The sequence below is a fragment of the Aythya marila genome (assembly GCF_965140915.1).
Source record: "Aythya marila genome assembly, chromosome: 2".
Taxonomy (NCBI): Eukaryota; Metazoa; Chordata; class Aves; order Anseriformes; family Anatidae; genus Aythya; species Aythya marila.
This window is the reverse complement of record NC_139043.1, coordinates 134,245,651-134,258,793: the sequence shown is the minus strand read 5'-3', so window position 1 is coordinate 134,258,793 and position 13,143 is coordinate 134,245,651. Positions and strand designations below refer to the sequence as shown.

The window sequence follows — 13,143 nt, the reverse complement described above, 5'->3', positions numbered from 1 at the left end:
GTACTGATAACATTTACATTTTCAAACCTTTTTTTTTTTTTTTTTTTTTTTTTTGTAGCCTTGAGCATTGAAGCTTACTTTCTGTTCTTGAGCAGAAAGCCACAGTTCTTTGATAATCACAAGATCTTGGAAACTGGAGCCCTTGGCCCAGGCCTGCTTACTGATACAGTGATCTGGTCTGGCATGGATGTGAGTCTTGGCTAGTTGGCAACTGTCACTGAGATTCAGTACATAGGCCAAACATGTAGAAATTTATGCTAAAAGTTTTAATTTACAAACATTTTAAATCCCGTGTTCTGAAATTTGTTCCTTCATGTTGTTTATGTGAACTCAAAGGCAGTGTGATTCATATGGGAACTAGAACACACTTTTGCTCTGAAGAGCTCTCATGTCTCAACTTCGTTAGCATCAAAATCTACCCTGTTCTTTTCTTTATGATTTATTTTATTATCAAGGCTCAGAAGATGTCAAGTGTAAGGTAAAGTGGCTTAGCAAGTGTTTGAGCTGTAGAAAATGGTATCAAAAGCCTTACTGAAATCTAGCCAGACCATATCCACAGCCTTTCCCTCATCCGCTGAGCATGTCACATTGCTGTAGAAGGAGATCAGATTTGTTAAGCAGGACCTGCTTAACAAATTAACAAATCTGATCTTTGATAGACCCATGCTGATTGGCCCTGATCTCCTAGTTGCCCTGGTAGTGCTGTGATGGCATTCAAGATAATCTGCTCCAGGAGCTTCTTTGCCACCAGGAGTAGACTGACAGGCCTGGATCCTCCTTCCAACCCTTTTTGTAGATGGACATCACATTTGCGAGCCCCCAGTTGACTGGGACCTCCCCTGATATCCAGGACTACTGATAAATGATGGAAAGCAGCTTGGTGAGCACTCCCACCAGCTCCCTCCGTACCCTCGGGTGGATCCCATCTGGTCCCATTGACTTGTCTATGTCTACATGGTTCAGCAGGTTGCTAACAATTTCTTCCTGGATGATGAGAACTTCATTCTGCTCCCTGTCCCTACCTACCAGCTCAGGGAACTGGGTACCCAGAGAACAACTGGTCTTGCAGAAGGCGGCATTAAGTACCTCAGCCTTTCCCACATTTCTTGTCACTATGTTTCACCTTCCATACCCAATAAAGAATGGATATTCTTCTGAGTCCTCCCTTTTCTTGTTTATGTATTTATAAAAACATTTTTATTGTCTTTAACAGCAATAGACAGACTGAGCTCAAACTGGGCTTTGGCTCTTCTAGTTTTCTCCCTGCACAGCCTCATGATACTGTTGTAGTCCTCCTGAGTGGCCCGTCCCTTCTTCCAAAGGTCATAAACACCCTTTTTCTTCCTGAGCTCTAGCCACAGCTCTCTTCGGCCAGACCAATCTTCTTCTGTACCAGCACATCTTTCAGCATGTGGCGACAGCCTGCTCCTGCACTTTCAACATTACCTTCTTGAAGAGTGTCCAGCCTTCTTGGACTCCTTTGCCCTTCAGGACTGCCTTAAAAGGCCAAAGTCTGCCTTCTGGAAGCCCAGGGTGGCAGTTCTGCTAACCTTCCTCCTTACTTTTGCAAGAGTTGAAAACTCTAATTCATGATCATCTTGGATATAAGCTCATGATGGCCTCCAACCTTCACATCACCAACAAGTCCTTCTCAGTTAACAAGCGAAAGATCCAGCAGAGTGCTTGTTGGCTCACTGCCAACTGTGTCAAGAAGTTATCTTCCACACACTCTTGAGACTGCTTCCTCTCTGCTGTGTTGGATTTCCAGCAGACTTCCAATAAGTTGAAGCTCCCCACCGTAACAAGCACTAGCAACTACAAGAATCCTCCCAGTTGCTTATAGAACGTTGCATCTGCCTCTTCAGCTTGGCTGGGTGGTTTATAGCGGACTCCCACTATGACATCTGCCTCATTGGCCTTCCCTTTGATTTTACCCATAAATACTCAACCCTGTCATTACCATTTTTCAGCTGTAGACAATCAAAACACCCCCTTAACATAGAGGGCTAGCCTCCTGCCTCTCCTTCCTAGCCTATGCTTTCTGAATGGTTTGTAGCCATCCATTGCAATACTCCATCAGTATACTTTCAGCAAGTCTGTGGGTGACATTAAATTAGGGATATTATCTGAAAGTAAACAGCAGTACAGAGGAACCTTGATAAACTTCACAACTGGACAAACAGAAATCTTCTGAAGTTCAGCAAGAAGAACTGCTTGGGGGTATGTCTCTTTCCCTGGATCATAAGGTCAGATGTGCAGTCTGAATTAGATGCTTTCTTTCTAAATGTTAAAATTAAGTGACATAACAAGCATAATATGCACTGTAGTCAATAGGTTAACTTCATCTCTTTCAATAAATGTTGAAATGCCCCTAAGCCTTTAAAAAAAAACACAGAAATGCAGTGCTACAGAAATAATGTTTGTTCACTTTATTAGACAATATGGACTATATTCATCAATGGCATCAGCAGTTTCACTCACCTAAAAACTAAAGGGTTTTGTCTGCTTACAGCTGCAACACTAAAGTTTCATTACCAAGGGCTGCATTTATGAAAAAAGGTAACCAGGAGCATACATTAAAGTTTTCCCTTCACATTTCCTGAAGTGAGTTATGACATTACATACTACAGAGGTTTTAGCTTATTTTCCCAATTAAGGGAAGCTTTAGCAAGAGTATTTTCTGGTCTGTTAGTTCTCTTCCGCTTTATATCCCCCCCAGCTCTGGTAACTTTTGAACTTGTTAGTTCAGTGTCAATCAAGTTTGACAAACAAGGAAACCTCTGAAGTTATTATAAGCTGGTGGAAACATCGAAACTTTATAGAGGCTACTGATCTTCCCAGAGCTTTGGCACAAGTATCAAAGAACTCTCTATTGAGGAAAATCCATAGCAAAATAGGCTGCAGTGTTTCCTCTGATTGTGGAACTACTCACTCTGTTTAATTTTAGGTTGTCTTACAAACCAAGATGATTATAAATTGTCATGTACAAACCAGTTTGTTTATCCAGCTAGGGGGATGATATTCTAAATGAAATATCTGGATAATCAAAGAGAATATGCAAGACAAAGCTTTTGGCTTTTACTATTGAAAAAGGAGCCTGGTCTCATGTTAAATGCTTCCTGTTTATAGAAGGGGCCCCTCCACCTACTCTCTCTCCCTAAAATCCAAACTACCTCCAAAAACAACTCTCATTGCTTTTATGACCTTTGGATTCAAGGGCACTCCAACATTTTCTATACCTAACATATTATTCAGTGTTCCCAGGCACAGTGGGAGAATTACTGCTGAGAACTGGACAGAAAGAGTACATACTGTGCATAATTAAAGCTTATCGCTACTTACTTCTGCAAGTTCTTTTGTCTGGATTTAAAATGAACCCTGGGTAGCATCTACAGTAATAGGAGTCCTCAGTGTTAACACATTCATGTTGGCAACCCTGGTTATCCACAACACAGTAGTCTACAACTGCAAAAGAACAAGAGCAACATATATAATCAGAAAAACAAAATTAGAACTATTACACATAGAGATTATGGTACTAGCTACACACAGTAGTTACAAGAAAAAAAGGGAAAGCTGACATAATTTTTCTCCTGAAGAACCTTTCTGCAAAAAGCAGTGTAATTACTAGTTGGTACATCACATTCATTTGAGTCCCAGATTGTTTCTCCTATCCTGTGAACATTTATCAACTCACTTATTGTCAGGAACCTTCTGAATGTGTTCTCTCCGATCTGAAAACCATGACTCAGTCAGCAACTCTGTTCAGAGACCAGGGCAAAGCAAAGTTTATTTGACTTAGTTTTGTCTTCTGTCTCTCCCAGTCCAGTCCTGGAACTGTTCTGCTTTTCCTTAATTCCCTCAGATGTATTAGTTATCATTACTTGTTCCAGTAGCCCAAATGCATAGGAAACCTATGGCAATACCTCCTACACTGAAGGCTGTCACGGTACATTTATCCCCCCTACCTTGCTCCAGAATCATCCTGTAGAAATCAAGTGCAGCTATGAAATCTGACAGCTTCAGCTGATTTTCACCACTGATATTTTGCTTATATAATGCCTTTTGTGTGAGAGAAATCAAACATCATAGTTAGTCTAGTCACGTATTTCTTAAGTCTGGTCACCTATTACACAAATCTGTATTTGCAAGATAGATTACCAAAAAGGTAATAATATAACACTTCAGAGTTTACTGAGACGAGCCCATTTAAAAGTGCTAAAGGAGTGAAATAAATTATATGATTTTATTTCTTTGCAGTTTGATCTGTTTCTTTACACAGAAAGCCCTAGAAGAAATCAAAGACAAGTCACAAGGCAGGTGTTCTAACCCCCCAAAAGCTTCCAGGCCCACATTAGATAAATTTACCTAATTCATTCTGCAGAAGACAGCAATGTGCCCAGCTTTACAGACATTTAATGAGACAGCTTCCCCATCTTTGCCAACTGACTAATTTATTTATTTTTTTTATTGCTCTATATTGTGGATACTCCCAAACTGTTTTTAAGAGGCTGTAAGTTTGTTTTAATTAAAACATTTTTTTTTCTTTAATAGCCTTCCATTTGCACACTCAGGTGTGCTAAGCTATTTAGTCAAAGTCTGGTCAGGGAAGCAGATAATCCATTTAGTGACCTTGAAAGAGCTTTTTTAGAAAGATTTATTCTTAGGAATAAATGTGTTGAATGAAGTCAAATTAGATTACTTACTGTCTACCATGTGAGACCATTTTCCTGGCAAGTACATTCCTGTTTCCACACTGAATAGCTTCATATAAAAATGTATTTGCTGAATATATTTTTCAAGGATATAATGTGTCATATAATTAGTCAGCTTTCCCCTTAAATTAGTTCTAACCACATGCACATTTTCAAGTGTTTTTAAATACACCGTAATAAATAAGTCAAAGAACATACAATTTCTTTCTATACAGCATCATACCTGGGAAATAGCCTATTTAAATCCCTCCATAAAGTCACCTCCTTCTCTACATTTAAACCCTAATGAACATGCACTTCTACCACAACATCTGTAACTGCCCAGCTAATTATTATGAAGTTGAGAGACAACTGAATGGTTCAACAGGTCTTAGAATGCTTTACTATCAACATCTGAGTAACTATCACCCCAAGCACTTTCAGATGACAATCCCTTCTGGGGAAGGACTGTGCCTTCTTAGGCCTATGCAGCTGGTAATGTACTGTGGACACAAAAGGGAAAAAAAAAAAGAAATACCTCAAAATAAATAATTCATACAAGACACTGATTTTACCAGGCTTGCTTTGCTTCACATATATTAATTCTGGGAACCTCTTACTCATAGAAGTAGGTTTGTTGGCCTCTACCAATAATGAGCATATCAATTTAAATAGTGCTTTTCCACTGACAGTTAGGAAGTCAGAATATTCTCTTGACAGTTGCTTTCGGAGATATGTATTATTTATTTCCGCTCCCTCCCCCAGTCCCTTATTCCATGCAGGCTTATCCTTGCAGACTGGCATTAGTAATCTACCTACAATTTAATTTCACTTTCAGCTTCATGTTTCATTTTGGTGGTACTTTCTTAGATAGGAAAGTTGTCAACAGCATGTCAATCAGCAAGTAAGTTGCTGGAGGACTTAAATCTTCCTGAAACGACTGAAAAGAATGATAAATCTACATTTCTTATACTGAAGCACTGCAATCCTGCAGAAAATACATAACATCTGTATAAGACCAAAGCAAAATAATATTTTCTTCATTTATGTTAAGTTTTATTATTTTTATACTTCCTTATTGTCACAAGAGTCATGGGATAGACACCAGAATGTGAACTTTAAATTTTAGCCCACACCTATTTCAATATGAAACTCTTCTAATTAATTCTGAATTAATGATATTTTTAAGCAAGCAAGCAATGAATTCAGTTGTCATCTCCCTGTTTGTTCCACCATGTTTTTCTTCCTTGGAATTAGTTGCTAAGTGATTAGAAGTATCTTTTACATCTAGTTACCAGTTTCATACCCTAGGTGCTCATGTTTCCCTCTGAGATCTGTGAGCAGCACAGGTTACCTTTCTCTAATATTGCTGGTTTACTACTATGATATTTATATATTTTTTCATTTTTTTAGGAGAAATGATTATATTAAGGAGAAGGGTAGAAGAAAGCCTAGGAAGAAAACGTGGCAGAATGAGTAAAGGCATAAGGAGAATGAAAAACAGTGTGGGGTAGGAGAAGAGAAAGCTTATGGAAGACTTGTTAAAAAGTAGAACACAGCCAAAAAATGCAGCAGTACCAGGACTGCAGACAGGTGCCAGCAGCCAAATCACTGCCAGGAGAAAAGAGCCCACACCCAACAGCTGCAGCAGTATGGAGACAGCTCAGCACCAGTGCCAGGGAAGAGAAGGCACCATGGCCAGCAACACCAAGAAGATGGGGATAGCGGGACCAAGATTGAGAGGGCTGTGTGTTTGACAGCATAATGTTGGAAGAAGGGCTCAATGCCACCAAACTTATAACTGGCAGGATTTTGTTCATATGAAAGGCTGACAGTTAACATGAAAAGCTATTTAAAAAAAGGCAAAATGGTAGTACTCTGCTAACCACAATTATCACTGAATAGATAGCTTCAAGTATTGTTTAATCTGAAAATCTGTTCATAACCAGTGTGTTGCAAACACTCAGGCTACTTCACCATTCAATGGTTACTTTAAATGAATACATTGTAAGCTGCTGGTTGTGAGCTTTTATTTAATTATTGCCATCCAGGTAACCAGCTGACAGGTGTGTCAATAAAGCAATTAGCATTGCCTTTGATTCTTAACTAGAGAAATTAGCCCTTCAGAAATGAGGAGGAGAATGTAACAAAATAGCAATAACAGCTGATGACACTAGGCATGAATATCTCAGATTAAATATATGGTAAAAAAGAAGTAGGGATGCAAAAGCCTGCTAAGACAAGTCATGGATTTTCTCTTTCTGGATACAAACATATCAATAGCAGAGAAAAGTCTGACTGTGAAGGTCTTGAGGATTAGGTTAAGGTTACTGGATGAAATTCTGTGGAGTGTTAGATGTAGAAATTTGGGCTATATCATCTAAAATGCCTTCTTGCTTAAGTAACCATTTTTAGCTGCATTTTCAAAACAATTCAATTTGAGAAAGCAGGTTCTTAAAGGGATATATTAGTGCCCAAATTATGCTGATCCTAAATTATGTTAAGGATTGTAAACACTCCTATGAGGATCAAGAGGCTACATGTATGGTAAACATTTCTGGAGAGAAGTACAGTGTCAATGTTCTTTAAAAATGCATTTATTATTCCAAGTCTAAAAAACTTCAAAACCTCATTTGTGTGTCCCATGAGAAACTATAAGCAGAATGCTCAGTTCCATAAACTGTCATCTATTTTGCACCTCAAAATAGGATTATTCTGCAATATAATAACTGTGAAGGTAATGGTTTAGTGGGGACTGTTAGCGTTAGGTCAGAGGTTGGACTCGATGATCTTGAGGTCTCTTCCAACCTAGAAATTCTGTGATTCTGTGTGATTCTGTAATAAGAGACAGGTTATATTATGTTTGTGGTGAATTCCAGAAGACAACATTTTCCTGAAACGTAGTATGGGATTAAACATTTATAAGAAGGGCAATAGCCTAATGTACCAGAATCATCTTAAAAATATTTACTGTGTATAAATGGAGAAGAAGTAAAAAGTGAGATACTTATATGCTAATAGAAAGGGAAGTATGTTTTTGTCCAAAAATTGTTGTACTGTGTTTCCATGCTTGCAGTTTTGAGCTGTCTTAGACCTGATGTTTGCTTCTGTACTACCCATAGTAAAAGTTAAAGACACATATTGGGTGGGTTCTTTTAATGGGGACCAACCATTCCTTAAAGCCATCTTTTCAGAGTTTGAAAGTTCTCTTGGCATAACCACAAAACCAAGTGAGAAATTGTAATAAATTGTCCACTCCCATGTTTTCTTTGTCTAATTTCTGTCTGAAAAGGAACTACCAAGTTTGTCTGTTTTTGTTTGTTTTTGAATGGCCATATATAACATGCCAGTGCCATGCTGGCCACCTGCATGGATCTAAAATAAAACACTAGATGCTTAGTTTCAAGATAACGATGTTATTTTTCTGTGTGAAATTAGTTGGAACAATTTTTCCCAGTCACCATTTTTATGAGTAAAGGCCTACATGCATGTCAATATGTATTTTTCCTACCCCTCATATAGAAGAAAACAACTTTCCAATTGTTGTTTATGGCCAAACTGGACATTAATTTACATTTAATTTTCCTTTGGTTTGTGTCAAATGCTAAACTCATACTCACCAATGCAGTTCTTTCCATTTGCATCAAGTTCATACCCTTCGTAACACTGACAGACGTAAGACCCAGGTGTGTTCACACAAATCTGCTCACAGGCGTGTTTCTCCACAGCACAAAGGTCCTGAGCTACAAGACATAATTGCACGAATATGAAGTCCTTTGCCCTTCCATACTGTACAGGTAGACTACATATTGGAAATAAATTTCAGGAATCTATGAACAGCTCTTTAGAGTTGAGCTCATTTTCACACAGAATGTGCTGATATTCTATCACATAGTGATACTTTTATAACAGCAACAACAACTCAAATCTGAGGAGTTCACTCCTTCAGCTGAAGGCAACAACAGTTACTGGGACACCGGTGTCTAGTGGATTTGCTTGACTGAATATTTCTCTGAAAAACTTAATGGGTGTACTACTTTTTTTTTTTTTTTAATAAAACTTTTTTTGTATTTGTGTCTTTTTTTTTTTTTTTTAAATTTGTGTACAGTCAACCCTAATAAATTATGATAAAGATAGAAAGGAAAAGAAAAAGAAAACAGGGCACCAAAAGCCTTTCATTTCCGAGTTTTATCATTTTTCAGTTTTGTGCAACATACCATAGCAAGTTACCCCTCCCAAGCAAAAAACCTCTTGGGAAAAATTTCTACAGCAAATGAGGTCAGTTCAGTTCCTGGTCTAACGAAGCACATTTGGCTTTCTTAACAATAGACTGAAGCTTTCTGAGAACCCCAAGTTTCATCAGTGAAACCTCTGAAAAACAGTACTTTGTGTTGTTCCGGATCAGGCCCGGAGACTGCTCAACACATAATTATCATTTACAGCTGTAAAAAAAAGGCTTTTGGAACACATTTAAGGAAACTAGCCAAGCAAATATGAATTTTCTTTTATAGTGCTCTGCTTCATATCATGCGGCATGATGAACAGCATAAACAGTCGTTTAACTCTCTTGTTCCAATATAAACTCTACCAATAATTTTTTCATCCACATTTGCTCTTTTGTACTACTTTGTGTATAAGATTTGAGTATATCTAGAGAAGAATGAAAGAGATTAAATAACACAAACAGTGTAATGAGTACAGAACAGCCATTATCTGACAAAACCACTCTTCTCTAGACAATTTAGATGAGAGTTGGTAAAATGAGCTATAGTAGGTTTTCATCCTTTGCATGGATGTAAAGCCATGTTAATGATTTCCATCCTTTGCATGGATGCAAAGCCAGCTAAATGACATAAATAAAGAATATTTTAAGTTGAACAAAGGAATATTTTTTTCCTGGCTTTGTTTTGGAAGATGGTCGAGTTACTTTATTTATTTATTTATTTATTTTGATTTTCATGTGGAAGGCAACAAATCACCAAGATAGCATTTTTTTTCTCCATCAGTGCAACACTGAAATGCATTATGGAACAAAACTGCCATCCATTCAAAAGAAAAATGCACCCTTTTCCAGCCTGAAGCAAACTTGTTAATTCATTGCTGATTTAAGCCATTTGGTTAAGGGCTTTTAAGAACTGAATACTGATATGCTGTACTCTCACAACATAAAAAAAAAAAAAAAGGTTCAGAAAAATGAAAGGAGTATATCTTTAGTGTCATAACATTCATCTTTTATGTACTGCTTAATTTAGCAAGTGATAACATGTATATGTAAGGAAACTATTTGTTCATGAACAAGTTGACAAGTGCATCCAGAAGTTAGATAAATACATCTGTTGTATGTTGACCATGTACTGCACTAAACATAAACATAATGAAGATTTATTTTACTTAGAGGTCCAGTGAGGAACATACTGTCTCTTTGCATGGGTAAAAAATCCAATGCAGCCAATGAAAATCACTAAAATGGTCACAGACTGGGAGTTTTTCTATCAGCATTCTCCAGCTTCCCTCTAGAAATAAGCTGTCCAGTTTGTCCAGCTTCATTCTCCTTTGCTCATGAATGCTGTTACCTCTCTGGGGACTTTTCAGAAATAATGGTCTGACCTTGGTAGACTGCTACCACATCACCTTCCTCCTTTACCAATGATCTGCAGCATCCTAGAACATTTATGGTCAGTTTGATGGCTCTCAATATTAGATTTCCAGTACTATTGCTAAAATTAGCTTACAGTTTGGTGACGTGGAAAAATATCCATTAGAAGTAGGCTACATACACATTGAATGACTCATCCTTTCTACATTTAGGAAACTCAAACCTACTCAGAACAAGTACGTGATATCCTACCATACATGATAGGATATCCTGTGTGATATCATGTGTGATAGGTAGCCAGAGAAAACTACTGTAAGACTGAGTTGTAACTTAAAAAAAGAAAAAAAAAAGTAGAGCAATGAAACAGTAGAATTTGAAAAACCGTACAAAGTAACACATCATGGGCTACTGTGCATGGGTCACTAGTAGGAAAACCACACACAATTCCAAAACTGTCTTGAAAATTAATCTGTAACATGAAGCAGTGCAGTGAACAAAAAGCTGAACTACTGGCTGATAAAAACTATGGAAATATAACACAACAAACCAGAAGACACAATAAAGAAACATTTTTTCATATTTGCAATTAAAATTCTCTCAATTTTTCTCCATTATTTAAATCTAATTGATTATTTTTTTTCCCTCAGTATTATTCTTGAAATTCAATTGTCCAAAGTGACGTTATGGGTGAGGACGGGAAAAACATATAAGAGAAAATGCAGAAAAAGAGAAAAATTGTATTTAAAATAAATTTAAGAAAATTGAAAGCAGAAGAATTTTTCCTTAAAAATTCTTTGGTACAAGAAAATCAAAGGCAGGAGGAAGGTTTAAAAGAAAGGTTTACAGGATACAAAAGTTTAAAATGAGAAGAATTTCAAAAGGGAAATAATGGAAAGAAGAGATTAGGGAATATTACTGAAATGTGATTACAGTTAGAGGCCTCATTTGGGATTCTAACCACCCTTTTTTTGGGAGAGCTACAAGAAACGTGCAGAAGCATAGAGAATAGGCTGTGTTAAGAGTTGTTCTTGTCACTGTTCTTGCCTTGGCTTAGCTGCTAAGCCAAGTAATAAATAATTAAAATACATTTCAGATTGATTTTTTTTTCTTCTTGAGAAAAAAAAAAAAAACTGGAATAAAGTGTTAAATTTAATACTAAACATTCCTCTATAATTCACATGCATATGACAAAGGGATGTTGGTGCGAAAGGCAATGAAAACAAAGATTCTTAAATCTAGCTCATCCCATAACTCAACAGCATGGGAGGTGAACAATTCAAAAGCAGTTTCCTATTGGGCTCAGGGGGTCTGAACACACTCCCACACACTGACAAAAATGCCCACATCACTGCAGTGCTGACATCCTTTTGTCCTCATTTCTATTTGCCGAGGCTCTGGCTGAAACTGTGTCCTGTTGCAGAAGTAAGGACTCTAATCTTCAAGCAGCAGAGTCCTCCCAGATACTGACATACTCCCATTGTTTCAGTTGTCATTAAGTATTTGATGTAAAATACAACACTAAACAAGGGAGGAAAAACAACAACAACAACAAAAAAAAAACTCTAATCACAGACTAGCTGATTATTTAAGATGCTGAACATGTGAGTTCCAAACACAAGAACAGGATTTGAGCCTGCATCCTTCACCTCACTTCTGAATTATCTATTATGATGGAGACGTACTATGCTCTCACCATGACAGTTTCCTTCAGCTTTTTGAAAAAAAACATTTTCCAAAATTATTCTTCTGGCTAAAATCAGTTTGGCAAATTTGGCTTGAATCCATGAAATGTTGTGGGGTAAGAAACTGCATTTTTTGGAAGTGCATTTTCCTCAAGTGGTAAAACACAGTATCCCATAATTGCTTTAAAATAATGGTGAATACAGAAATAAATTTGGCACACCCATCTTATGTAGTCTGCTGTTAATTACTAGGAAGCAAGTCAAAACGGAGAAAAGAAATACTGCTTACAAAAATCAGAATTAAACTGAAGTACAGTTTGTTACTATAAACTATAGTTAAAGCCAATTACTTAAACTCGAAAAAAGTTGATCTTTTTAAAGAAGGAAATGAGAGCATAAGCAAGACTTTTGAAACTATTTTTTTTTAAAGGTCTTAAGGCTAGTCTTCAAGCAGAAGTTAGGAAGAATTTTCCAGAATGTCAAGTTATTTCCCAGTTCTCTAGTATGGGGTTTATTCCACCTTTCTGTACCACTCAGTATTGGTTGCATCTAGACAGGTTACTAAATTAGTTTGACTCAACTCACTTCATGTGGGATGATGAAACTTCTTTCTTTGGCTGTTTCATTCTTGACCTTATTGCACCAATAAATTTCAAAAGCAACTTCATGTAGTTACAGTTTACTTCTGCAGAGTCATGTATAAAAATTAGCTTGATGTATTTCATAAAGGCTTATGAAAATTTCATTTACCAAAAAAAAAAAAAGTACAATTTCACATTTTTAGACTCTTTGCCATGATTAGCATTAATTACATACTGAGCTCAGTCCTTTTTTATGAGCACAGCTCAAAGAGCATGGAATGTTAAGTGCTTTTTGGGAGCATGAAAGAGAAAAGTTAAAAAGAGAACATACTGCTGCAAGTTTTCTGGTCAGCATTCAGGATGTATCCTTGTTTACATCTGCATTCATAGGAGCCGGGGGTGTTTATGCAGAAGTGATCACAGCGATGCTCAACTATACTGCACATATGGGGAACTGAAAGAAAAAAGTAAGAGGTTATTAATTGCTTGTCACAACTAAATAATATATGGTTTCAAAAGCTACTTAAAAATTTCAAATTAAATTTCAACGGTCAACACAAAAATGGAGGCTTAAGCTTACATTTGAGTGT

At 37.0% G+C, this 13,143-nt stretch overlaps 1 protein-coding gene across 2 annotated transcripts in view; it reads right to left on the bottom strand.

Moving 5' to 3' along the window:
- MATN2 (matrilin 2) overlaps positions 1-13,143 on the bottom strand; it is a 66,610-nt gene that overhangs the window by 29,637 nt on the left and 23,830 nt on the right. For both annotated transcript variants that reach the window (XM_082755272.1, XM_082755273.1), the window contains exons 4-6: positions 12,885-13,007; positions 8,315-8,437; positions 3,343-3,465 (exon numbers count right to left, since the gene is read on the bottom strand). In XM_082755272.1, coding sequence (XP_082611398.1) covers positions 3,343-3,465; positions 8,315-8,437; positions 12,885-13,007 — 369 coding nt within the window. The remainder of the gene's footprint in view (positions 1-3,342; positions 3,466-8,314; positions 8,438-12,884; positions 13,008-13,143) is intronic.